Source organism: Microcaecilia unicolor, chromosome 9, assembly GCF_901765095.1.
Source record: "Microcaecilia unicolor chromosome 9, aMicUni1.1, whole genome shotgun sequence".
Lineage (NCBI taxonomy): Eukaryota > Metazoa > Chordata > Amphibia > Gymnophiona > Siphonopidae > Microcaecilia > Microcaecilia unicolor.
Window position 1 is genome coordinate 93,945,504 of NC_044039.1, and position 26,877 is coordinate 93,972,380.

General features: G+C 44.2%; 1 protein-coding gene across 6 annotated transcripts in view; it reads left to right on the forward strand.

The window, feature by feature from the left end:
- LRMP (lymphoid restricted membrane protein) overlaps nucleotides 1-26,877 on the forward strand; it is a 391,035-nt gene that overhangs the window by 113,589 nt on the left and 250,569 nt on the right. For all 6 annotated transcript variants that reach the window (XR_003943302.1, XM_030213974.1, XM_030213975.1 and 3 more), the window contains exon 11: nucleotides 11,636-11,692. Coding sequence is in view for 5 of the 6 variants with exons in the window: in XM_030213974.1 (XP_030069834.1) it covers nucleotides 11,636-11,692 (57 nt within the window). In the remaining variant the exon portion in view is untranslated. The remainder of the gene's footprint in view (nucleotides 1-11,635; nucleotides 11,693-26,877) is intronic.

Below are 26,877 nucleotides of genomic sequence, written 5' to 3' on the forward strand. Positions count from 1 at the left end.
CCCATCATACATTATGGTTTCTCTCATTATTCACCCTCCCCAGACTCTACCTCACTTGTCTTCTCTCACCTCATATTGATCTTCAGCTTTCTTGCTGATGTTCATTGACCAGACATTGCCATGTTAGGTAGATATTTCCTGCATCATGAGTCCCCAATTATTAAATAGCATTTTATGTGATATTGTCAACAGAAATTAGGCTGGAAACACAGTGAAATATTTAAGAAATGCTTAAAAACATTCAGTTTCAGTAGTATTTAAATGATTAAGGGCCTCATTTTTGACACAGAAAAATGTCAAAGCAGTGTTTTTGCCAAAACATCCAAATTGCTATTTTCGAAACCCATATTGAAGATGGTTTTTCTATCTGAATCATAAGCGGGGGGGGGGGGGGGTGTCGAGGGCATGTTGGGTTGGGATTTGGGCGTTCCCAAAACTTGGACACTTTTGGGAAAAAAGCAATAACGTCCAGGGCTAAAAGATGTTTTGGTATAGACCTATTTCAATCACGACTAAGTCGCAAAAAAGTGCTCCAAATGACCACTGGAGGGATTAAGACATGACTACCTCCTTCCAACTCAGTGGTCACTGACCCCCCTCCTACCCCCCAGGGATATGAAAGAAACAGTACATACCAGCCTCTGACAGATATGGTCCGTCCTATTCGAGCAGCAAGCAGGTACCTGGAGTAGCCTAGTGGTTGGTGCAGTGCACTGTAGATGAGGGAAACCAGGCCTATATGCCATTCTATTACACTTATGGAAAGTGTGAGCCATCCAAAACTCACTATAAACCTACTGTACTCACATATAGGTGACACCTGCAGGCATAAGGGCTATTGTGGACCACCACAATAGCCCTTATGCCTACAGTAGGGTTTTGGTTGGTTTACCATACAATATATGGGGCTAACAGAAGTGTACCCAGGACTTTTTATGTGAAGTCCAGTGCAGTGCCCCCTAGGGTGCTCTGCTGGGATGTGTCTAGCCAGTTTACTAATAATGTTGGTCCCCATACATCCCACTGGCTTGTTTTGTGTGATTTTTCCCTTGGAATTATTTTTTCTGAAAATGATTCTAAAAGATAGATACACTGAGCACCAAAACATTTAGCAATGGCTATTTTCAAAACAAAAAAAAATATTTTTATGGTTCAAAAATCACGATGGGGTCTTTATACTAAGGTGCACTGAAAATGGCTTGCGGTAGTGTAGGTGCAGGTTTTGGGCATTCACCATTCCATTTTTCAGTGTGCCTGTAAAAAAAAAAAAAAAAAAAAAAAGCTTTAAAATTTTTTTGCCGAAAATGGACGTGCGGCAAAATCAAAATTGCAATGCGTCCATTTTGGGTCTGCGATCTTACTGCTAGGTCAATGGCTGACAGTAAAGTCTCACGTGGTAACCGGATGGTAATGACCTATATGTGTCAAATGCCACTTGATGTGCGTCAGAAAATAAAAATTAATTTTTTGGGCTGTGCGTATTGGACGTGCAGCAAAAATAAAATTACCACAAGAGCCATGTGGTAGCCGTGCGATATCTCTGTTTTGGCACGCGTTGGGTGTGCGTAGACCCTTACATTGCTTAGTAAAAGGGCGCCCTATGTTCGCCACTTGATTTATGGACATTTTTAGCAAAACATCCAAAATCAGATTTAGACACCATATCGAAAATGCCCCTTAATTCTTTTTAAAATTATTTATGTATAACATTTTAATTACATTGAAGTATATACTTGAAGAGAAAAGTAAAATACAGACTCCAAATTTTTTCCAAATTACAAATTCAGGCAATTGTCCATCATATTTACTCAAGTCCTCAAAACCGGATTCAAAATGTTACACAATGGAATTTTAAGTTAACAGAAAATTAATTAAAGAAAATGGTAATACTGACTTCACCTGCCCGATTTTTATTTTAAATTATCAAGAGTCAGATTTATACCCCTCCAATTTACTTGTTTTTTGTAGTTAAGAAAGTTTCAGCTGGACAGGTTCAAAGAATACATACTTTATCGATTGGTATTTAACTACACATTTGCAAGGAAACCTTAAAAAAAGGTGACCCCTAATTGAAGAACACCTGGCTTCATTAAAAGAAATTGTTGCCGTCGTCTTTGTGTCTCCTTTGAAACGTCAGGAAAATTTTGAATTTTTTGTCCCAGAAATACTTTGAGGGGCATAATCGAACAGAAACGCCTATCTCCATGGGCGTTAATCTCCGAGAACGGGTCCGTGAAGGGGCGGAGTGAACCGTATGTTCCAAAAAAAAATAGACGCCCATGGTTTATTCGCCAAGGTGTGAGCTGGGCGTTTTTGCTTTTCACCGATTAATGGAAAATGAAATCGCCCAGCTCAAAAACGAATACATCCAAGGCATTTGTTCGTGGGAGGGGCCAGGATTCATAGTGCACTGGTCCCCCTCACATGCCAGGACACCAACCGGGCACCCTAGGGGGCACTTTTACAAAAACAAAAAAAAAGGTAAAAGAGCTCCCAGGTGCACAGCACCCTTCCCTTGGGTGTTGAGCCCCCCAAATCCCCCTCAAAACCCACTGCCCACAAGTCTACACCAGTACTATAGCCCTAAGCGGTGAAGGGGGGCACCTACATGTGGGTACAGGGGGTTTGGGGGGGTTGGACGACTAGTAGCATTAAGCAGCATAATTGTAACAGGTAGGGGGGGATGGGCCTGGGTCCACCTGCCTGACGTCCACTGCACCCCCTAACAACTGCTCCAGGGACCTGCATACTGCTGCTTGGGAGGAGGGTATGACATTTGAGGGTGAAAGTAAAAAGTTGTGAAACATCATTTGTTGTGGTGGGAGGGGGTTAGTGACCACTGGGGGAGTCAGGGGAGGTCATCCCCGACTCCTTCTGGGGGTCATCTGGTCATTTAGGGCACTTTTTGGGGCCTTATTCGTCAAAAAACAGGGTCCAGGAAAAGTGCCCTAAATTCTAGCTACAAACGCATCCATTATCGGCGAAGGGCGCCCATCTCTGTTCGGGTGATAACCACGCCCCAGTTCCGCCTTCACCACGCCTCCGACACTCCCCCGTCAACTTTGTCCGCATCCGCAACGGAGTGCAGTTGAAAGCGTCCAAAGTTCGGCTTTCGATTATGCCGCTTTATTTGTTTTTGTGAGAAGAACGCCCATCTCCCGATTTAGGTCGGAACTTGGGCGTTATTCTCGTTCGATTATAAGCTGGTTTCTCTTCTTAAAAAATAATTTCATTATCCAATGTTTATCTTGAGCCAAAGCTACAGTTGCTATTAATATCGATGGAGTAATCTGTTCATTATCTGATGATTCAAGTATTGCTGAGACATTCAAATTTTGATTCTTGCTCTCTTTGCTTTTTCAAAGACAAATAATACATTTGAGAAAATGGAGGAATAGCCTCTTCAGGAACCCCCCCCCCCCCCCCCCCAAAAAAAAAAAATATATTTCTTTCAGGTATTTCCTCAGCATCTCCCTCGGGGTTTTAGTACATTGTTTTGGAAAGTTCAAAAAACACAAATTAAATTATTACCGCTAGCTGAATTCTCAAGAAATTCTATTTTTCTCCTTAAGGCTGTTAAATCTTTTATCACAGTCTCTTGAGTATTTTGTAATTTTGTAATCTTCATACTCTTTTATTTTGTTGTTTTAACGTCTCTAAAATCCACTTCTCTATTTCTCTGCTTCATATCAGCAAAATCCTGAGTTAATTTTTGTATTTGAGGACATATTGCCTTCCTTAAGTCCACAATAAGTGTCCACAAATTATCCAGGGTAACTTCATTTGGTTTAACAAGTAACGTAGAAAATTGTGTAGGTTTTACCTCTGTCTCTCCCATCAGTGATGACTGTTCCAAACTTCCACCTTCTTTTTCCTTCGGCTCTCCACAATTTGCAAAAAGCTCCTTCTGGGATATCTGTTCTCCAACTGCCCAGTTCCCTCTGGTAGTTTGTAATGCCTCCTGTCTCTCTTCATCCGTACCAGTCTTGGGAAATGGAGTACAGGGTGTCAACAGTGGAGTACTACTATAGCTGAAGGTTGTGGAGGAGGGACTCTTGTGTCAGGGCTGAGCGAAAGCTCTAGCCCTAGAGACGCACCAGGATCTCCATTAATCCCAGGGTGAGTCAACGGGCTTCTCTCCGACAACTCTGGAGCCTCTTTGAAAATAGGACTGAATTTCTGCGGAAAGCGTTTGCCTCTGGGGGGTCGTGGAGGCTTAACGGCCCCTTCGGCATTTCGAAAAAAAAGGAAAAACTCAGAGAGGTACAGGCAAGTCAGGTGTCTGCCGCAGCCATCTTAAATCCCTTGTTTTCGCCCCTCTAAATTTTTAACTAAGTAGTTATGTATACTTCTGGCTACGTATGTTCCCAGTTTCTAACTTCAGCTGTATGACTATATTGCGATCTGCATTGAACCTTACAGGTAAATGTGGAATATAAATGGAGCTCTAATGTAATACAAAATTATATGTAAAATGAAATACGTTTAGAAATGACATGTAAAAATAAAACATATGCAAATATAAATCTATACATAATCAAAACACTCAATTATGCTTATAAAATGAGCCCTCTCAAATGCAGAGTAAAAGATACACAAAATATCTTCCATATCAAAAAGAAAACCACAGGTTTAGAACAAAATTTGTGTGAAAGCTGAGTAAATGAAATATTTGTATCAGTTATAACAGAAGAAAACATTACTTTTACAAAATATATAGAGTAAAAAATTTTATACCGGTAAGAGACACCCAGAAAAAAAAAGGTAAAAAGCATTTATAATTACAAGGTATTGGAGAAGCAGGGTTGTACAACTCCAACATAGTAGGGTGTCAAAATCTGTATTTTGGTTCTAAGCTAAAAAAAAAAAAAAAGGCCTTGAAAAATAAAGGATTAACTTACAAAACTATGGAAGTGTATTAATATACTAAAGATAAGTAAATGAAGCTCTTGAATTAAAATGAGTCAGCCAGTGGGGAAATGAACAAAAAACACTTGACACATGCCACATTGAACAAATAAGGCAAAAATATATACATTGTGGGAACACTAGGAAAATGTGGAAAAGTATGAAAACGTATAACTTTCACATGATTATCATGAATCACTGAAAGTGAAAATATCATAAGTGGCACACTCACTACTTATGCACAGTTATCACTAGCGAATAACTCAATGGATTCTCACATTGTGGCCATCTTTGGCTGCAGTTGAACAACCAAACAGCTATAGTAATGCTGTTAATCCTTCCCACCCCTGTCTCCAGACCAGCCTCTCACCCCTTATGCCCATTAACTATCGTTAGCTAGTCAGTACAACTTAGGTGCCATGTAAATCGAAACATGAACAGTGTACCACTATCCATATAACTGGTTCAGCCTGTAGTGACCTACTCATGGCAGTGTCACACATGAGCAGACATCACATTTTCCCTTTACTTTTAGCTTCTCCCACTCAAGCTAATAACCTCCTGGAGTTTGCTTTTAGGGTCTTTTCACCACCTCCCCAGATTACCAGCCAAACCCAATTTGGAGAGACAAAAGACCCAAGGCCACGTAATTGAGAAAGCACTCAAATTCTTTTATTAGTAACTTACCAAATACAGGTACAATTGGTAATTGCTTTGGGGAGAACAGTTGCTATACAAAAGTATGTTACCTAGATCTCCCCAGAAGTAGGAAATCATTTTTATACCTTCATTATGCCAACACATTATTCATAAGAAATACAACAATAATCACACTTATTGGCTATGATAATATTGTGGTTAGCACTTGTTGGATATATTATAATTGGTTAGTACTCAGGCTAATAATAATCCTTACCTAGAAATGCTAATAATAATGCTGGTTCTTCTAAGAATACAAAGTCACCTTCCTCTGGACTTATCTGGCTCTGCAACTGCAGAACATCTGTAACCACCATGTTGCTGCATTATGTTAATCTATCTTTCCACCTACGCATGTTCCTCATTCTGGCTTGTACCAAGGTGTCTCAACAGATCTTGTGCCTTGGTACTGTACTGAAGGTCAAGCCAGTGTCACACTAACCTTGGGCCTGTCATTTTAAAGGAGGATTTGAGCCCTTAACCAAAGTACTGTCAATGGTTCATAATACACAAGTTCAGCCCCCTTGTTCTGCCAGATGACATAATGCTTATTACCTCCCCTGCACTCCTCTCTAACCTAGTACTCAACGGTGGCTGTTGTACCACCATAAACAGATTTCAACAAATCATGTACAGTTCTTAAAAAAAAAATACATATCCTATCCTGACAAACCCTGTCTGGACAATAAAACCCAGACAATCAGAAGTTAACTCGTGGGCCAGCACCATACCAACAGAATGCCACCACAAATCGTGAAATATCTGCATTAACCCTGCGGCGAAGGCACTCCAAGCATCCTTCCAAACCAGCTTAGGTTTTATCTAGGACCATACCAATCGAACGGAAGAAAATAGGCTGCTAAGAAAACTCCTTCATTTTGTCTAATTAAATGAAAACCTTTTTACCTTATAGAAATCATCTCTCCCCCCCCTTCCGCACCCCCCAACTATGGACCAAAATTAATTGAGGAGAGAAAAAACACTTCAGCTTCAGTGATGTTGAAGGCACCTGGTTCCAGAGCATTGCATTAAGTATCGGAATTTGCTGGCTGGGGCTCTGTGGGACTCATGCAGTCCCAGCCAGTGAATTCTGATGCCCAGTGTCTCAAGGACAAGATTAAGGCCCCAATGGCACTCTGCAGCATGGGTTTGGCCCAAAATAGGAAAGAATGCCCATGTATTCATATGCACACCTCTGCAGATAAAGATCAAGGAATGAAAACTGCAAATACAGATTTAAATTGTTCCCTATATGTACTACATAACCCAAATATCCGAGGATGAATGTCTCTGCTAAAGAATAAGTCGACAAGCTGCTCTGTAATGCATTAAAAAAATTTATTCAAATTTGAAAGGAGTGCAGCAAACCGATAATAGATGAAGGGACAATCATCCTCATGCAGAGACACCCCCCCCCCCCCCCAAAACCTTCCCTGCATATAAGTGAAGTAGAGGAATAGTCTAATGAGAGCCAGAGGAGCCCAGTTCAAATCCCCCTGCTGCTGCTCCTTGTGACTTTTGGCAAGTTACTTAACCCTCCATTGCCTCATATTCAACCTTAAATTGTGAGCCCTGCAGGGACAAAACTACCTGATTGTATTCCACTTCAATAGTTTTCGGGGTTGCAGGCAGTATATAAGGAACTAAATAAATAAAGCCTGGGTCAAGCATACCAGACAAGCTTGTCCTATGACAAAGAGTGATGCAACCTAATCCAGCACTTATCCAACTAATCAGTCTTGGAGCATCTAATATACAAGTGCATCTCCCGCCACCCTAGCATCACATCAGTCAACAAAGTATTGTATTGTGTTCAGTTTTGGAGGCCGTATCTTTGCTAAAGATGTAAAAAGACTGGAAGTGGTGCAAAGAAAAGCTACAAAAACGGTATGGGATTTACGTTGCAAACTCTACGAGGAGAGACTTGCCAACCTGAACATGTATACCTTGGAGGAAAGGAGAAACGGGTGACATGATACAGATGTTCAAATATTTGAAAGGTATTCGCAAACAAACCTTTTCCGGAGAAGGGAAGGCAGTAGAACTAGAGGACATGAATTGAGGTTGAAGGGGGGGGCAGACTCAGGAGTAATGTCAGGAAGTATTTTTTCACTGAGAGGGTGGTGGATATGTGGAATGCCCTCCCGTGGGAGGTGGTGGAGATGAAAATGGTAATGGAATTCAAACATGCGTGGGATAAACACAAAGGAATCTTGTTTAGAAGGAATGGATCCACGGAATCTTAGCAGAGATTGGGTGGTGGCGACACCAGTAATTGGGAAGCAAAACCACTGCTGGGCAGACTTCTATGGTCTACACTCTGATCGTGACTGAATAGATAGGGATGGGCTTCAGTGTAAATTTTAAGAGGCTTAGACGTTAGCTTCAGAACTTTTTTAGTACAAGAAAAGTGCTGGGCAGACTTATAAGGTCTGTTCCCGGAGAATGGCAAAGGACAAATCAAACTCTGGTATACATATAAAGCAGGGACGTAGCCATGGGCAGGCCTGGACAGGCCCGGGCCCACCCAACATCCCCTTGCCCGGGGTTTAAACCTTTTTTTTACGACTGTCGAAGCGGCCGTGTCATTGAAAGCCCTGCCCATCAAGCCTTCCCTTTGTGAGTTCGTTCCCTCAGAGTCCCACCCTTGCGGAAAGAGGAAATGACGTCAGAAGGCGGGACTCTGAGGGAACGAACTCACGAAGGGAAGGCTTGATGGGCAGGGCTTTCAATGATGCAGCCGCTTCGACGGAGGTAAAAAAGATTTAAACCACGCATGGCAGGAAGAGAAAGGGGGGGATGTTTGGGAGAGAAGAGGGCGGGCAGGTGGATATGAATGGGAGGGGAGGATGGGGGCGAAGGAGAATCGCTGGACATGGATGGGAGCGGGGGGGGGTAGGGGAGAGAGGAGAATTGCTGGGTATGGATGGATGGAGGGGGCAGGGGAGAGAAGAGAATTGCTGGGTGTTGATGGAGGGCAGGGGAGAGGAGAGTTGTTGGACATGGGTGGATGGAGGGAAGGGCAGTGAGAGAGGAGAATTGGACATGGATGGTGGAGAGGGAAGGGTATGACAGGAAGGATATGCATATGGATGGAGGGGAAGGGAGAGAGAAGAAATGCTGGACATGGAAGGAGGGGAAAGAAGAGAGGAAGTGAGATGAACATGAATGGAGGGGAGAGAGGAGAAATGCTGGACATGGAGGGGGGAGAGGAAAAATGCCGGACATGGATGGAGGAGAGGGAAGGGAGAGAAGAAATGCTGGACTTGGATGGAGGGGAGGGAAGAGAGAGGAAGGAGATGAGGGAAAAGGAAGAGAGGAGAAAAACTGCTCATGGATGGAGAAAATAGGCAGAAGCTGGATCCACTAGACAGTCAAGTCTGCGGAGGACCCAGCTTTTACTTACGGATGTAGGGCAAGAAATGAAGAAGAAAAAAGGAATGGAAAGGAAGCCCTGGAAATGGAGTTAAGAGGACAGATAACAGCAGAATCAGATACTGGGCCAGCATGATCAGAAAAACAGTCACCAGTCAAAGGTAGAAAAAAATCATTTTATTTTCATTATAGTGTTTGGAATATGTCCACTTTGAGAATCAGGTGCTCAACGTTAAAAGTTTATATTTAGTTAGTTATTTATGGCATTTTATCCCACATTAAACATGAATTAGATTGGAACCTGGGATCATTTAATTTTTTTTCTGGAGAGAGTAATGCATTGCCCCCCCAGGCTTTCTCCCCGGCTATAGCCAGCTCTGCAATTTTGAGGGGAGGTGCAGAGGTGGACGGCGGGGGCTGTTGTTAAACATTTACCAGCACGCCACTGTCCAGTGCCCACCCATCCAACCTGTTGGCCCGCTCAAAAATTGCCTTCTGGCTACGCCACTGATATAAAGTATCACATAACATGTAAAAAAAAAAAAAAAAAGCCAAAGCTCCCAGTTTTCAAGGATGCCACCAGTTTGCTCACCCACAAAGCCTGGAAATCAATTGTGAATGCCATTTGAGTAAATTTGGACAAGCAAATGTCCACAAAAGCCCTCAAGAGTGCTGCTAAGCCCTTATTCATAATTAGCAATCTCACAATCTGAACACAGGGCTGTGTACTGCAGGCATAGCCACATATCAGTTTTCTCACTAAGAATGAGGTGGTAGGATTAGTGAAACCACAACTTTTCATATAAATGCAACACCTGCCAAAGACTCAGTCGCCATCCCATGAAACCAGCCTACCACTTTGGCAAACTAAATAATCTACATATTACTCTTCAAATGGAAGGTACACACCATGGCACTTGGCACACACTATTTAGCATGTGCAAAAGGGGGGCATCTAAGACAGCACCCTTACCCCCTCTGTTTACAAAGACATGCGGCAATGCTGATAGCCCATTCAAAGTGAATCAGCTGTGTCTGCATTACCGTACCGGCAGCTGCTAGCGCAGCTTTATAAACAGGGGGGTTAGGATGTTTCTTTTTTAATTATATGTTTACTTCACATTTCAATAATAGCGAGCATTTCTGATTTTACTTTTATCACTAATTGTGTTATAATGTGGGAAGAAAAGACCTCAGAAGCTCAGCCTGTGGAGTCTGTATTTCACCACTGTGGCTGGGCGAACCTCCTCATAGGATACAAGACTCTACAGGCTAAGCTTCTGAGGTCTTTTCCTCCCACATTTATAACACAATTAGTGATAAAAGTAAAATCAGAAATGCTCGCTATTATTGAAATGTGAAGTACTTATATAAGCTAGGCAGCCACATTAATTTTCAGCTATACTTTTAATTTTATGTTTAACAATTTGATTTTGTAATCAAAATTGTGGAGCCTACATGAACAGGGGGACAATATTGATAATCTGCTATAGGAACAGCAATACTTTTAATACTATTATGCCAGCAAATCTTGGTATTTAGATTGACATTTTTGTAATTCTCCAGGTAGCCATCCTATTTTTTTTCCTGGTCTCCTCTTCTGCATATCTTCTATTCCATACACCTTTTTAATTTTTCCCTTCTCCTCCCCCCATATGCATTTTGTGTGAGTATTTAACATTTTTAAGTTAACATTTGCTTCTGTAACAGGTACTCTTATTGTACCAGATTTTTTCCATAAACATTTCCCATGGAAATCACAGCAATTCGTTTTGATTGACACTACTGAATAAATTACCTTGGTTGAATTTTACAATTGTGCTTTATTTTAAACACTGAACTGCATCTGTTGTATTTTCAATATTGTGGAATGTATTTACATTGACTCACATTTCCATTAGATTGTGCTAAAGGATATGCATATCTCAGTCTTGTGGATATTTACAAGGAACACTTCGGAAAATAATTGATATAACCATTGCCCATGGAAGTCACTGCAATTCTGTTTGGCAGTTTTGAATAAAAATCACTGGTATTTTTTATGATCAAAAATGATTTTACCTTGGACTTTTGAACTTGTCAGGTTTTAATGCAAAGGTAAGTTTTTACTTTGTATTTTAAGATCTTGAGCAGAGATGGGAAAACCATATATTTTGTGAGCATGCACAATGTCCATGCGTACACTGTTTTTTGGCATACTAATATGAACAATTTACTGGTAAGAAGTTTTTTTGTGTGTGTTTTTAAATGTCTCACATCCTAGTCTTACGATTTTAACATGATTTTCACATTCATTTAGAAAATCACATATTGTGATAACAGTAGTTTCACTCTTGCACAGCATTCTTTACTGTTCCTGACAGAATGAATAAGTGCAAGGTTGAGTTTTCATACTACATGGTAACATTTGTTTATATCCATTTTAGAATGTGGGGGTCCCTGATGAATCTTTGCACCTTGTTTTGTTCTCACACAAATCACAGCCAGGTGATGCGAACAAATTCTTCACAAAATGTAGAGATGCTGCTCTTTGCAGTTGTGCAGAATTCTCCCCCCTCCCCCCCCCCCCCCAAAAAAAAAAAAACATTCATTATTGCAAGGTGGTGATTTTAGACACAAAGCTGAAACTTTTTACAATTGTTTTTCCCTTCAGATGCAGTTGCAAGAGTATGAGAACCTGTTGGCCAGCAAAGATACAGACCTTCATAAGGTAAAAGGGTTTTGTTTTTTTAGCCTTCCAAGGAAGTTTAAAAAAAAAGTCTGAATTGTGAAGGGCATCCTGTGTTTAAAAGCAAATGAAAAGTAGTGTTGACCAATTAATGGAGAAATACAGGTTTGACAAGTTCCTTAAACCTTTGGTCTGATGTTTTTCTGTTCAAATTGTGATAAACTGGAAAAGTCTCTGTTAATGCAGTACGCATGGTGATTTGGTTTGGGGGCCAATATATGTAGAAATAACTAACTAGAAGCTTTCTTCAAGGGCACACCACAGATCCTACACGGGACAGTTTGAGCATAAACAGTAAAGCTGAGAGATGAGAAAATCACATTTCTTTGGCATTGTAATGAGGTTAATTTCTTTTGGTATTTGTAAAATTAACCCATTTGGACACACTACTCCACTTTTTTTGCAAGTCTCTGTAGTACAGAGGAAGGACTCACTCCGTTAAATCAGACTACAAAATCTGATTCTGGAACCTTCTAGGGTTGTCAGTATTTTATGGAATGATCCACTATTACCTACGTTTGGAAAAATCCAATTTCTAACATCCTGTCTCGCTGCATTCACTATCAATATGTCATTCTTATAAGAGATAGGATTGCTTGTTTTTTTACACACCCAAGGGTCAGTGCCCATGAAACAGTGTACCTATAGAAATCTAATTGGGAGACTCTGATAATGTAATTAATGCAAATAGAACACAGTGGGCTAGAAGGAAGGATTGGAAGGACAGTCTGTAAGTTAGATTGGCTGCATGCTTTTGAAATATACGTCTGGGATTTTCTTCCTCCGTTTCATTTTGTATAACTTCAGGAAGGGGAAATCCATTGTGAAAATTGCACTTTTTTTCTTGTGCTAATGGTCCGTAAATTTGCTACTTGAGGGAAAATGTTCATTGTGTTTAATTTTTTTGGTTGCACAGTTTGTGATATTTCTTTTCCAGTTCCTAAATTTAGAACAAACTCATGCTTAGAAGTAAAAGAAGTCTCTGAAAATATTGCAAGTAAACCGACTTGACGTTTTTGCTACTTTTTCAGTCTTGATCCTTTATACCTAATCTGTTGTAGATGAAACTAGACAAAATGCTGTGATACAGAAGGCAGGGAGATATTGGGCAGATATATACTTTGAGAATGAAAGGGTGGTAATGTAATTGATTTGAAAGTAAAGGTTAAATGGCATATTTAATAAATGGTATATAAACATAAATTTGACTAGTACCTGAATATTTAATCCACTCTGGGGCTCATTTTCAAAGTACTTAGACTTACAAAATTCCATAGGTTACTATGGAACTTTGTAAGTCTAAGTGCTTTGAAAATATGCCTCACTGTCACCTCCATCTTAGCTATGTATTTTCTCTTTTCTGGAATTGGTGATCACCATTACAGAACAATGTAAGCCACAATGAGCCTGCAAATAGGTGGGAAAATGTGGGATATAAATGCTACAAATAAATAAATTATAGTGCTGCTCTGTGATGCAAATATATCACATTTAGCTGCCTTAGTTTATACATAGAGCTGAAGGGGGTTTCCATTTTCTTTCAAGCAAGGTAACCTTGAGCACACAACTGAGTGGTGGCACCTTTCTCAAACGCAGAGGTTGGCTTAGCTACTCAGTGTCTTTCTATTCTGTCAGATGATTGTGAAAACAAACTCTCTCCCATAATCAAGAGGTTTTTCACCTCTGCATATCTGAGCTTTTTATCATTTTTTCTTAAAAAAAAAATTTTAAATCTGAAGATGACCCAGATGAAGTCCATGTGCTGGCATTGTTAGTGTGGGAGAAAGATCCAGAACTTTACCACCCCGCTCCCAGAAGCCTAACTAAGGGACACAGTAAAAGTGCAGTAAACTTTTGCACTTAGTTCATTTACACTGCATTTACCACACAGGGCACACACTTACTCCACAGGCACAACATTATATGCGTTGGGAGAAAGTTCAGGTATGTCTTATGCTATCTTCTAAAACTTGTAATGTGGTGCCAGGCCAAAGAAAATCAGGAAGAAAGCATCTAGTAGCACCCCCAGCTCTGACCTCCCCACCCCCTCCATCAGGTCAAGTATGCATATATAATATCACATCATACCATATGCTATGAATTTATCTTGTTGGGCAGGTCTTTATCTGCCTCTGTTACTGTCTAATCTCCTTTCAAAACAATGACCTCCAGATCCAATTCCCACTTCAAAGGCCGCAACTTTTGAAAAAAGTAATCCAGCTTCCTAGGAATTACCCAAGGGCCGTCTTCATGTTGTAGTATTTCAAGATGAGGGTAGTGCCCCTTCGTTCCTGACCTGAAGCTGACCTTGAGTTCACAGTGGTGGCAAGGACACCTAGCGGTAATCTCATACTGCTACTAGGGATCATTCAATATAAGGAGCATCCTTGAGGAGGCAGTAAGTGTAGCTCACTATTGGAGATTATGATTGCATGTGGCACCGACTCATTTGCTAGCTGCCACAACCAGCCAAGCCTATGTTCATCCTCCATCATGTGTTTGACACACCTTTACCTGTATTAAGCAGCTAGCATGGGTTTTTCACATTGCTGGTTGTTTAACACTAACACATAACAGGTTTTGCTGCCAAGTTCTTGTGGCCTGGATTGGCCACTGTTGGAAGCAAGATACTGGGCTAGATGGACCATTGGTCTGACCCAGTATGGCTATTCTTATTTTATGTTCTTAGCTTGATTTGTCCTTGCCATTTTCAGGGCACAGACCATAGTCTGTCCGATACTAGCCGCCTTCTCCAACTACTGAAGCAGTCATCGAAGCCTGCTCCAGCACATCCAAGTCTCTCCTTCATGATTTTAGTAGTCTGCCTGTTACTGGCCTTGTTTTCCAGCTACTGAAGCTGAATCTGTCCAGCCATGATTAGAGCACAGACTGTAGAAGTCTGCCCAGCGCTGGCTTTGTTTCTCAATTACTAGTGTCCCCATGTAATCACCACTAAGCTTGTTTGGGTCCGTGCCTTCCATACAGGATCCTTTGTGTTTCACACATTTTTGAATTCTATTACTGTTTTCATCACCACCACCTCCTGCGGTGGTGCATTCATGCATCTACCAGGACCCTCTCTGTGAAAAATTACTTCCTGATAATGGAGTGTCCCCCCCCCATACACACACACCAGCAATCTCAATTCATGTCCTCTAATTCCACCACCTTCCCTCTTCTGGGTTTAAATCTTCAGGTCATCAAGTCTCTCCTTATATGTCTTGTGGTGCAATCCCCTTGCCATTTTCGTTGTACAGGGACATCAACACCTCCTTTCTTTTGCCGGTTATAGTCCTCTCTGTGTAGCCTAACGTTCTTCTGGCCAAGGCCACTGCTTTGTCGCATTATTTCGGCACCTCAACATCCTCAGTCATCATCACCCCAAGGTCCCTCTCCTGAGCTATGCTTATCAAACTCTCTCCTATCTGGTAACATCGTTCCATTTCTGCACCCCAAATACATCACTCTGCACTTCTTGGTGTTAAAATTGAACTGCCATACCGGTCGATTGTTACTCCGAGGATTTTCAGACTGTCTGCAATAGGAAGGGTGTGGCCTGGGATGTTAATATTTGTGGGTTTGTATGTGTTATATTGGGTTGAGATTGTGAGACAATGTGTTTTTTCTGTGTTGAGTTTTAGTTGGAATGCGTTTGCCCATGAGTCCATGATGTTCAAGCTGAGCTTGATTTTATTGGAGATTTATGCCAGGTTGTGTTTGTAGGGGATATATATTGTGACATCATCTGCATATATAAATGGGTTGAGTCCTTGACTGGCTAAGGACTTGGCTAGTGGGGTCGTCATGAGGTTGAAAAGGATTGGTGATAGTGGTGATCCTTGTGGTACTCCACAGTCTGGTTGCCAAGGTGATATGTTTGTACTATCTTTCACTATAGGTTCTAGTGGTTAGGAAGCCCTTGATCCATTTGAGTATGTTTTCGCTGATTCCAAAGTAGTCAAGGAGTCTTAGTAATATATTACGATTGACCACGTTGAATGCACGGGACATGTCAAATTGTAGTAGAAGTATGCTTTTACCTATTGCTATTTCCTGCTTGAATTTAGTTAAGAAGGTAAGTGTTTCGGTGCTGTGTAAGGGACAGAATCCTGATTGTGATTTGTGTAGTATTGTGAATTTGTCTAAGTAGTCACTAATTTGTTTGGTTACCAAGCCTTCATAAAGGCAGTTAATAAATTACAATAAATAAATATAAAATATGATTGCTCATGAGAATTAACTGACTGATTTTGATGCATGAACACCAAGATACAGTTAAACATCATTCAGTGCTCCAGAATGACAAGCGTAGAAGGGTAAATTCCCCTTCAGAGAGTGGCGCACACCACTCCACCCCCCCCCCCCCCCCCCCCCCCCCCCGTGGTCGTGCTGTGGGGATTCTGAGGGTTCTGGTAGGCTTTCGTGGTCTGAAGAGCCAGAGGAAGGTGCTGGATTGCCACTGGATCCAGATGATCCCACCGCGGCTAGGATTTTCCACCGCGAGGAGCTGCCAGTGCTTATTTCTGACGCCTTGCAGGCCCTCTCTATTGAAGATCCTGCACTTGGTGAGGCCTCCTCTGGTAATCCGAGGATGGCAAGTACTAAGAAGCCTGCTCGAGCCTTTCCTTTGCATGACTCCATCCAAGAGCTTATTTCGGCACAATGGGCTGACCCTGAGGGGCCTTTGAAAGTTGCCAGGGCAATGGGGCACTTATACCCTCTTAGTGAGGAGCACTTGGCATTCTTGGTTGTGCCTAAAGTAGATGCCCTAGTCACGGTTGTGACGAAGAAGACTACCCTCCCAGTAGAGGGAGGGGTCGCCCTGAAGGACATGCAGGACCGACGGCTGGAATCAGCAATGAAACGGTCCTTTGAAATTTCAGGCCTAACCTTACGGGCGTCGGTGTGCAGTTGTTATGCTGCTCGAGCCTGCCTCGATTGGTTGCAACAGGCAGTGGAACAGCCTGGGGATTGAGCAGAGCCCCTTGTGGAGGTGGCACCGCGGATGGAGTTGGCCTTGTCATTTTTGGCTGACGCCCTTTATGATGTCTGTGGCGGTGGCCGCTCGCCGCCTTCTATGGCTACGGCATTGGGTGGCTGACATGGCCTCTAAGCAAAGGTTGGTGAAGCTGCCCTTCCAAGGCCTTCTCCTATTTCATGAGGAGTTGGAGAAAATTGTCAAGGGCCTGGGGGATGCCAAACCCCAGCAGTTACCCGAGGATAGGCCGCGGCCTTCTTCCAATGGTCAGGCAACCGCCCTCCTCTTCCAGACCTCGCTTCCATGAAGCTAGAAGGTAACGCCCGTGGCGTTCTGCTGGGTTTACTTTGCGTGCCCGTTTTCAGCAGAGGAACTCCTTTCGCTCGGACAAAAGCTCCGCAGCAGCCGGTTCAAGGCCTGGAGTTCATGGGCGACCCTCTCAATGATGGTGCGCTGGCCCACTCCTCGATTCCTGCAGTTGGAGGATGTCTTTCCCTTTTTCTCGAGGAGTGGGTCAAGATTACCTCAGATCAGTGGGTTTTGGACCTGATCAGAGACGGCTACAGATTGGAATTAACTGCCCCGGTAAGAGACGTGTTTTTGGAGTCCCGATGCGGCACTGCCGTCAAACGGGTGGCAGTAGGGGAGACCTTGCAAGACTTGTTGCACCTGGGAGCGGTGATCCCCGTGCCTCCCGCCGAACGCGGCTAGGGTCGTTACTCCATTTATTTTGTGGTGCCGCGAGAAGGCAGGTCTTTTCATCCCATTCTTGACTTAAAGAAAGTCAACGAGTCACTCAAAGTATGGCATTTCCACATGGAAACCCTGTGATCCGTCATGGCGACGGTACAGCCAGGAGAGTTTCTCACGTCTCTGGACCTGAAAGAAGCTTACTTGCACATCCCTATTTGGCCCCCACACCAACGGTTTCTCCGGTTTGCGGTGTTGGGAAAACACTTTCAGTTTCGGGCCTTGCCTTTTGGCCTCGCCACAGCTCCCTGAACCTTTTCCAAGGTAATGGTGGTAGTAGCTGCCTTTCTCAGGCGAGAGGGTATCCGGGTTCACCCGTGCCTCGACGACTGGCTCAGAGCGGACTCTGCAGAAGAGTCGTCATGTAACAGCCAGAGTGGTCTCAGTAGTGCAATCTCTGGGCTGGGTCGTCAATATACCCAAAAGTCACCTGACCCCCTCTCAATCTCTAGAGTATTTGGGGGTTCAGTTCGACACAGCCTTGGGGTTGTTTTTTTTTACCCGAGCAAAGGAGGTGCAAGCTTCAGACCCAGGTCCGTCTGCTCCTGAGGGTGCCTCGCCCGCGAGCTTGGGAGATTGTCCAGCTCTTGGAGTCGATGACGGCCACCCTAGAAGTGGTGGTGCCTTGGGCAAGAGCGCACATGAGACCGCTGCAGTGTTTCCTGCTACAACGTTGGTCTCCCATTTCCCAGGATTATCAGTGCAGACTCAGTTGGCTCCCTGCGGCCCAACTCAGCATGGAGTGGTGGCTCTCAGACATCAAACTGCGGTGAGGAATGTCGTTAGCACTCCCCGACTGGTGCCTGGTGGTTACCGATGCCAGCCTGAAGGGCTGGGGCGCTCATTGCCAGGAGAGGCATGCCCAGGGTCTGTGGACAATCGAAGAATCGAAGTGGTCCATCAATCACTTGGAGTTAAAAACAATTTTCCAGGTGTTGCTTGCCTTTCAATCGACCTTGGAGGGATTGGCTGTCAGAGTGCTGTTGGACAATATGACGTCAGTGGCCTACATAAATTGTCAAGGTGGAACGCAGTGCAGAGCACTGCCTGTGCAGGCCGCTCAGATTTGCCACTGGGCCGAGCTGCATCTACAGTTCCTGTCAGCAGCTCATATTGCAGGTCAGAGCAACGTGCAAGCCGATTATCTAAGCAGACACCACATCGTCCCGGCGGAGTGGGAGTTGGCAGACAGTGTTCCTTCATCTTTGTGCCAAATGGGGAACACCCATAGAGGATCTGATGGTGTCAAGCTCAAATGCCAAAGTCCCGTGCTTTTACAGCAGATGGAGAGATCCTCGCTTGGCGGGGTTGGATGCCTTGGCTCAATCCTGGCCTCTGGGCCTCCTATATGTGTTCCCGCCTTGGCCCTTGATAGAGCGAGTATTCCTGTGAATTCGGCTGCACCAGGGAGTGGTGATTCTCATTGCCCCGGATTGGCCCAGGCGGCTCTGGTATGCGGACCTCCGGCAGATGCTGGTGGAGGCTTCTCTTCCTTTGCCTCTGGTACCGAACCTGTTGACGTAGGGCCCGGTTACCATGGAGGATCCCTGCCGCTTTGGCCTTACGGCATGGCTATTGAGAGGGCGCAATTGAGAGACAAGGGCTATTCTAACAAGGTCATTTTCACTCTCTTGCAGGCCTGCAATCAGTCCACTTCCGTTGCGTATGCCCGGATTTGGCGCCAGTTTGAGGCTTGGTGTGTTCCAAAGGCGATCACACCCATGCGGGCTTCTCTCTCGCCGATTCTTGACTTTTTGCAGGATGGTGTACAAAAAGGCTTGGCCTATAATTCCCTGCGGGTGCAAGTGGCAGCATTGGCATGCTTTCGAGGGAAGGTCGCTGGCCTCTCCTTAGCTGCGCATCCAGACATTGCACGGTTTCTTAGAGGGGTGCTTCGGCTTCGTCCTCCCGTGCGGACACCTTGTCCAGCTTGGAACCTGGGGCTAGTATTGAAGGCTCTGCATGGTTCGCCCTTCGAGCCGCTGTGGCGGGCTTCGGAGAAGGATAAGACTTTAAAGGCCATCACATCGACGAGATGGGTGTCTGAGCTCCAGGCGCTGTCCTGTCGAGACCCATTTCTGCAATTTTCGGAGTCTGGAGTAACTGTACATACTGTGCCTTCCTTCCTGCCTAAGGTGGTTTCAGCATTTCACCTAAACCAGCGTATTTTTCTGCTCTCCTTTACTAGGGAGGAGTTTCCAGAATCCTTTGGGCAGTTGCACCTTCTGGATGTGCACAGGGTTCTGTTGCAGTATCTGCAGATGTCAAATGCTTTCAGGACCTCTGATCATCTTTTTGTATTGTTGTCAGGTCCTCGCAGTGGGTCTCCAGCGTCTAAAGCCAATATAGCCCGTTGGCTTAAGGAAGCCATTTTTTCTGCATATCTGCTATCTGGCCGGCCTCCGCCTGACGCCTTTAAGGCACATTCCACAAGAGCGATTTCCTCCTCTTGGGCTGAAATGGGAGCACTTGTTCCCGCCTTATCTAGGGATTGCTTTGATACATCCCATTCGTAATGGATTCATCTGCTGCTGATGACAAGGATGGGAAAATTAGGTTCTTACCTTGGTAATTTTCTTTCCTTTAGTCACAGCAAATGAATCCATGATCCCTCCCTGATTGACTCTGTTTTGTGTTCAGTTTTTCCTGCAGACATGTTCCCTCATTGGGAGAAGTTGGAAAACAGTCTTCAGGATTTCTGTTCTACTACAGGAGGTTGAGTTCGTCCCTCCTTTGAGTTACTGCCCCTGTTCTGGGGTCTTCGTTCGCTCTGAGGAAAGTTCATGTTGTTCTACTTTGTGGTGTAACACTGCTTTGGAATCTTCAAATACTGAGAGGCAGATGGAGCTAGCCGTCCAGGAGGCACTATGGTTTTCAGTGTTCTCTATCTCCCCCTGCTGGTAGGTGGACACAACCCATTCGTAATGGATTCATCTGCTGTGACTAAAGGAAAGAAAATTACCAAGGTACGAACCTAATTTTCCCTTCTGGTTTATCCTACTATTAAATCTGAGATTCAAGGCTTTATTTTCCTATTCCTTTTTGTTTTTGGCAGTTCACTTATGGAATAATTTTCCTTCAGAATTACGTTTGACATGTTGCTGTTCTTTTTGTAATGCTCTGAAAACTTCTCTGTAGAGTTTAGTAAGGCTTGATATTAGTTTATCTATTGGGTATGATGTTTTGGGTTGTTGTTTTTATTTGTTTTGTAATTCCTGATGATTATATCCGTTTTCTTTTTTATTGTATCTCGCCTTGAATCTCAAATTGAGGGAGTTGGCAGGTGACAAGTCTGTTATAACACATTAGATTGTCTTCGATCCTTATACTCAACCTTCCTTTTGCATCCAGATCTTGCACTGCTAGCCATGACAGTTTGGAAATTCAGCAGTATTTAATGTTCACCTTAGGTCTCCCAGTGTCTGTCCAGAATTATTTAAAAACCCTCTGTATGCATACCTGTATATTTAAGTGGAAGAGAGTCCCTATTTGGTGTTGAACAACTAAGTCATGACACCATTTAGTGACTTCAGAATACTATACTGTACTGCCTGTCCCATCTATTGACTGGACCTTCAAATATTCTCTTACAGTACATGAGCATGCACCCAGCCTACTGTGTCCCCTTCAATAATAGTGGTCTGGCTTTACAATGTCTGATCTTTTTCTTGAAACCAAAAATAAATTGGGAAGTAGAAAACCTACAAAGAACTCCAGGAGAAAAGAATAGGGATGGACCAGTGGGCTTCAACCAAGAATCCAATGCATCCGAAAGTCAGAAATATGGATAAAAATCTAAAAATGTGTATACATGCAGAGGTCAAATACAGTGTAATAAAATTGACACAGGACCGTGTTTCGGCATAAAAATGCATGCCTCAGAAATTGTTTCTATAAGTATACAAAAAGACATGACATACGAAATGACAGTTGTGAAACACCACATAAAACTTAAAAGCATGAAAAACTCCATGTCTCATGGCTGTAAAATAGCAGTGTGTAAAAGATTCACTACAAAAAAAATCTAAAGTTACTATACAGTGTCTACATATGTGAATATGTATAAAGATATACACACACTGCACATATTTAAAAAAATCAAGGAATATAAATGTACTCTAAATTTCAATACTTACAACACAATTATAAATGATCCAATTAAGATTGAAAATATGTATTGTGTTAGGTTATCGTTTATTAGGTTTAATGTACAGCTTAAATTGCAGTATACATGACTGCAAAGTAAAAAGCAACAGGGAATGATACAGGCACAGACTGTTAAACAGGTCAATGATTAGAAAAAACCAGTACATAAATTAGTTAACAAATGTAAGATACATGTAATGTGTAAAGAATATTGAATACAATATTCTTTATTGGAGGGCAGACTTATACAGTCTATGCCAGAGCCAGTGATGGGAGGCGGGACTGGTGGTTGGGAGGCGGGAAATACTGCTGGGCAGACTTGTACGGTCTGTGCCCTGAAAAAGGCAGGTACTAATCAAGGTAAGGTATACACATATGAGTTTATCTTGTTGGGCAGACTGGATGGACCATGCAGGTCTTTTTCTGCCGTCATCTATGTTACTATGTAACATGAACCATAGTTTAAAAAAAATGCAAATTTGATCAGTGGTGAAATAGAAACAATGATTAGACAATGATACTGTATCTGCACACTTAATTTTTCATAAAAGCAAAATGAAGTACTTCATAAATTAAATGATCTTTTCTTGGTTTGTGTAAGGCTGGTTCAGGTCATCGTTATAGAAACCTCATGTGTTGTAGGACCTTAATCTTGTTAACTTTAATGAAGCTGCTTTTTGAGCATAGCAGTCTTTTCACTCCTTGTGATTCTGCGAAAGTCACTTAACCCTCCAATGCCCCACATACAAAAAAAACCACAAACTTAGATTGTGAGCCCACTAGAGACAGAGTATCTGCGTATAATGTGTACAGCGCTGCTTTTGTCTAGTAGCGCTATAAAAATGGTTAGTAGTAGTAGGAAAGAGAAGGGAAAGGGGATGGAATTTAATATACTTGCCTTTCTGTGGTTACAGTCAAAGCAGTTTACATATTATATACAGGTACTTAGATTGCAAGGAGCTGAAGTGAGATTTCAGTTGTGCTCTCTGGTTCTTAACCTACTGCTTTTTACCATTGGGCAGCTACTCCACTATTGGAAAAAGTCAAAACCTCCACATAAAAACTAAACACTAGCAAAATAACTTATATTGGTCACATACAGAATCCAAACCAGCTCTCACCTAATACAGAATAAGGCACCACAAATTAGAAATGCAAGCAGACAAAAACTGAAATGAAAACAGTAAAGTCAGTCTGCATACAGTCAAGCTATTGAGCATTGGAACCTATACCAAGCACAATGCAAAGATATAAGAAATGCCCATTTTAAAAGGTGACATTATGTTCAGTAAAAAGGGGGTGGGGTGGTAAACAAGGTATAAAATGATGAATCTCCAATTTTTTAGATGGAAGAACAAATCCATTGAAGTGGAAAATGTTTGAAATATGTTACTAACATTACAGAACTTTCTTCATGACCTGGATTCTGTAATTAAATAAGCTAAATTCAGTTTTGCTCAGTGGACATATTGCATTACATGCATTTTATTTCTAAAGTAGAAAGCTCATCTAAAGTGACAATGTGTAGTACATACAACAGTCTTTATAGGAGAAATAAAAAGATGCAAATCTAGAAACTGCATTCTACAGAAAGCAAGTGTGAGAGGGCACATCTATAACCATGTGATTATATGTAGGTGCCTATTCTATAAAGGAAAGTAGGCATTTCCTTGTCATCAAGCAGATGAAGCCATTACATATGGGTTGTGTCCATCAACCAGCAGGGGGAGATAGAGAGCACTCAACTTTTCTCAGTGCCTCATGGCCAGCTAGCTCCACTGCCTCTTCAGTATTCTCTATCTCCCCAAGCAGGGTGGCTGCAGCTTCTTTGAGCTCCATCAAAATCTGCCTGGGGGTGGCTCCTGGCTTGCCAGTTGTTAGCCAGGGTGTTAGAGGCTATAGCAGCTTCACTTTGAAGGCACATAGGTCAGCCCTTTCCCTGCCTTACCCATGCCCTCGTGGATGTGGACATATTAGCTTGCTTTTCCCTGTCCTTTCCCACTCAGTGGATGCAGGCACATTGGTTCACCTTTCCCTGCCTTTCCCACTTATCTGAGCCTCCGGAGTGTTTTTATTTACCTCTTTTGCCTCTGCTTTCCGCACAGCGTTAAAAAAAAAAACTAATTAAAGTCGCGTCAAGCTTTAGCGAAGCGATCTTGGAAAAGAGGTTTTTTTCTTGAGATTCTTCTGCAGGACCAGAGCTATGATACTCGGTCCAGTGAGGTAAGAGTGTTTTCTGACTCCTCCGGGGTGGGCCAGCGATCGGGACTTTTTTGGCGCGAACCGCCATTTTTGAATTTTACCGCTGTTTTCGGCGATGGCTGCGGAGACTGTAAAGCGCTGTTCTAAATGTGGCAAGCGCAAATCAGCAGCGGGGCTCTGTAATTCATGCTGTACAGACGGTAGAGCCAGCCCGAGCATGACGAGCGGCAATCTTTCGCGCTCTGAGCTGGCAGCGGATGCCATTTTGGATTTTCCACATGGCGCGGCCTCCGTTGCGACGGAGAGCCCTGAATCTGGGGGGGTCCTCTGAGTGAGGCTAATAATAGAGCTGATAGCCCTGGGCAGTATCCAGGCGGTCAGGGAGCGGTTTTCTCCCCTGATTTTGTTTTAATGCTGCATAGGGCATACATGCCTAAAAGAGGTCTTCCACAGGGATCTTCGGACCCTCTGCCTGCCCCCCCCCCCCCCCCCCCCCCCCGGTGGATCCTGGCCTTTTGGAGTTGGCTTTGCCTGTTTCTTATCCTCCTGATAAACGCAGAAGGGCTAATTCCCCTTCTGAGTGTGGGCCCCCCCCCCCCCCCCCCCCCCCTGTGGTCGGGCTATGAGGATTCAGGGGTCTGGCAGAATTTCTTGGGCTGAGGAGCCAGAGTCGGGTGCAGAATTGCCACAGGAGCTTGATGATCCGTCTGCGGTGAGGATTTTCCACCGCGAGGAGCTGCCAGCGCTTATTTCAGATGCCTTACAAGCCCTCTCGATTGAAGATCCTGGGAGTGGCACAGCCTCCTCGGTTAATCCAAGGATTGCTAGTACCAGAAAGCCTGCTCGAGCCTTTCCTTTGCATGACTCCATCCAAGAGCTTATTTCGGCTCAATGGGCTGACCCCGAGGGACCTTTGAAGGTTGCCAGGGCTATGGGGCAATTATACCCTCTGAGTGAGGAACATTTGGCTCGCTTTGCAATGCCTAAAGTGGATGCCCTGGTCACGGCTGTGACAAAGAGAACTACCCTCCCTGTTGAAGGAGGTGTTGCCCTGAAGGATATTCAAGACTGCAGGCTTGATTCAGCTCTGAAGCGGTCCTTTGATTTGGCAGGTCTCACTGTTCGGGCATCTGCATGCAGTTGTTATGCTGCTAGAGCCTGCCTGGCTTGCTTACAGCAGGCAGTGGAACAGCCCGGTGATGGAGCGGAGACCTTATCTGAAGTGGCTCCGCGGATGGAGTCGGCCTTGTCCTTTTTGGCTGACGCCCTTTATGATATGGTCAGAGCTTCGGCTAAGCAAATGGCTGTAGCAGTGGCGGCTCGCTGCACTCTTTGGCTACGACATTGGGCAGCGGACATGGCTTCTAAGCAAAGGTTGGTGAAGTTGCCCTTTCAAGGCCTTCTTCTGTTTGGTGAGGAGCTGGAAAACACTGTTAAAGGCCTGGGGGATTCCAAACCTCAGCGCTTGCCCGAAGATAGGCCGAAGCCTTCCTCTAAGGGTCAGGCGGTCCGCTTCTCTTACAGACCTCGCTTCCGTGAAGCTAGAAGGTACCGCCCAGGACGTGCTGCTGGGTTCACTTCGCGTGCCCGCTTTCAGCAGAGAAACTCCTTTCGCTCGGACAAACGTTCCGCAGCTGCTGGCTCAAGGCCTGGAGTTCAGGGGCGACCCTCTCAATGATGATGCACCGGCCCTCTCCTCGTTTCCTGTCATCGGAGGAAGACTTTCCCTCTTTTTCGAGGAGTGGGCCAAAATCTCCGCAGATCAGTGGGTCTTGAACCTGATCAGAGACTGATACCGAATAGAATTCGATGCCCCGGTGAGAGATGTGTTTGTGGAGTCCCGATGCGGTTTTGCTGCCAAACGGGCGGTGGTAGAGGAGACTGGGGCTGTGACCCCAGTGCCTCCCACCGAACAAGGTCTAGGCCGCTACTCCATTTACTTTGTGGTGCCACGAAAAGGTGGGTCTTTTTGCCCGATCCTGGACTTAAAAGAGCTAAACAAGTCCTTAAGAGTGCGGCATTTTCACATGGAAACCCTGCGCTCCGTCATTGCGGCGGTACAGCCAGGAGAGTTTCTCACGTCTCTGGACCTGAAAGAAGCTTACTTGCACATAGCAATTTGGCTCGCGCACCAGAAGTTTCTGCGGTTTACGTTGTTGGGAAAACATTTCCAGTTTCAGGCCTTGCCTTTTGGCCTCGCCGCAGCTCCCCGAACCTTCTCCAAGGTAATGGTGGTAGTAGCTGCCTTTCTCAGGCGAGAGGGTATCCGGGTTCACCTGTACATAGACGACTGGCTCATCAGAGCAGACTCAGAAAAAGAGAGTCATCTAGCTACAGCCAGAATGGTTTCAGTCCTTCAATCTCTGGGCTGGGTCGTCAATATGGCCAAAAGTTACCTGACCCCCTCACAATCTCTAGAATATTTGGGGGCCAGGTTCGACACAGACTCGGGCTATGTGTTTCTTCCCGAACAAAGGCGGTGCAAGCTTCAGAATAAGTTCCTTCTGCTCCTGAGGATGCCCCACCCTTGAGCTTGGGACATTGTCCAGCTGTTGGGATCGATGACGGCCACCTTTGAAGTGGTGCCATGGGCGAGAGCGCACCTGAGACTTCTACAGTATTCTCTACTTCAACGATGGTCTCCAGTATCTCAGAATTATCAGTGCAGACTTTCTTGGCTCCCTGCGGCCTGCCTCAGTATGGAGTGGTGGCTCTCGGATAGCATGTTGCGGCGGGGAATGCCGCTGGCGCTCCCCGATGGGTGTCTAGTGGTGACAGATGCCAGCCTGAAGGGCTGGGGCGCACATTGCCAGGGGAAGCATGCCCAGGGTCTGTGGATGCCCGACGAGTCTGAGTGGTCTATCAACCGCCTGGAGTTGAAAGTGGTGTTTCTGGCTCTTCTGGCCTTTCAAGTGACCCTGGAAGGATTGGCTGTCCGAGTGATGTTGGACAACACGACAGCAGTGGCCTACATAAATCGACAAGGCGGCACTCAGTGTAGAGCTCTAGCCGCGCAGGCCGAACTAATTTGCCTCTGGGCCGAGCTGCATCTACAGTCCCTGTCAGCAGCTCACATTGCAGGTCAGAGCAA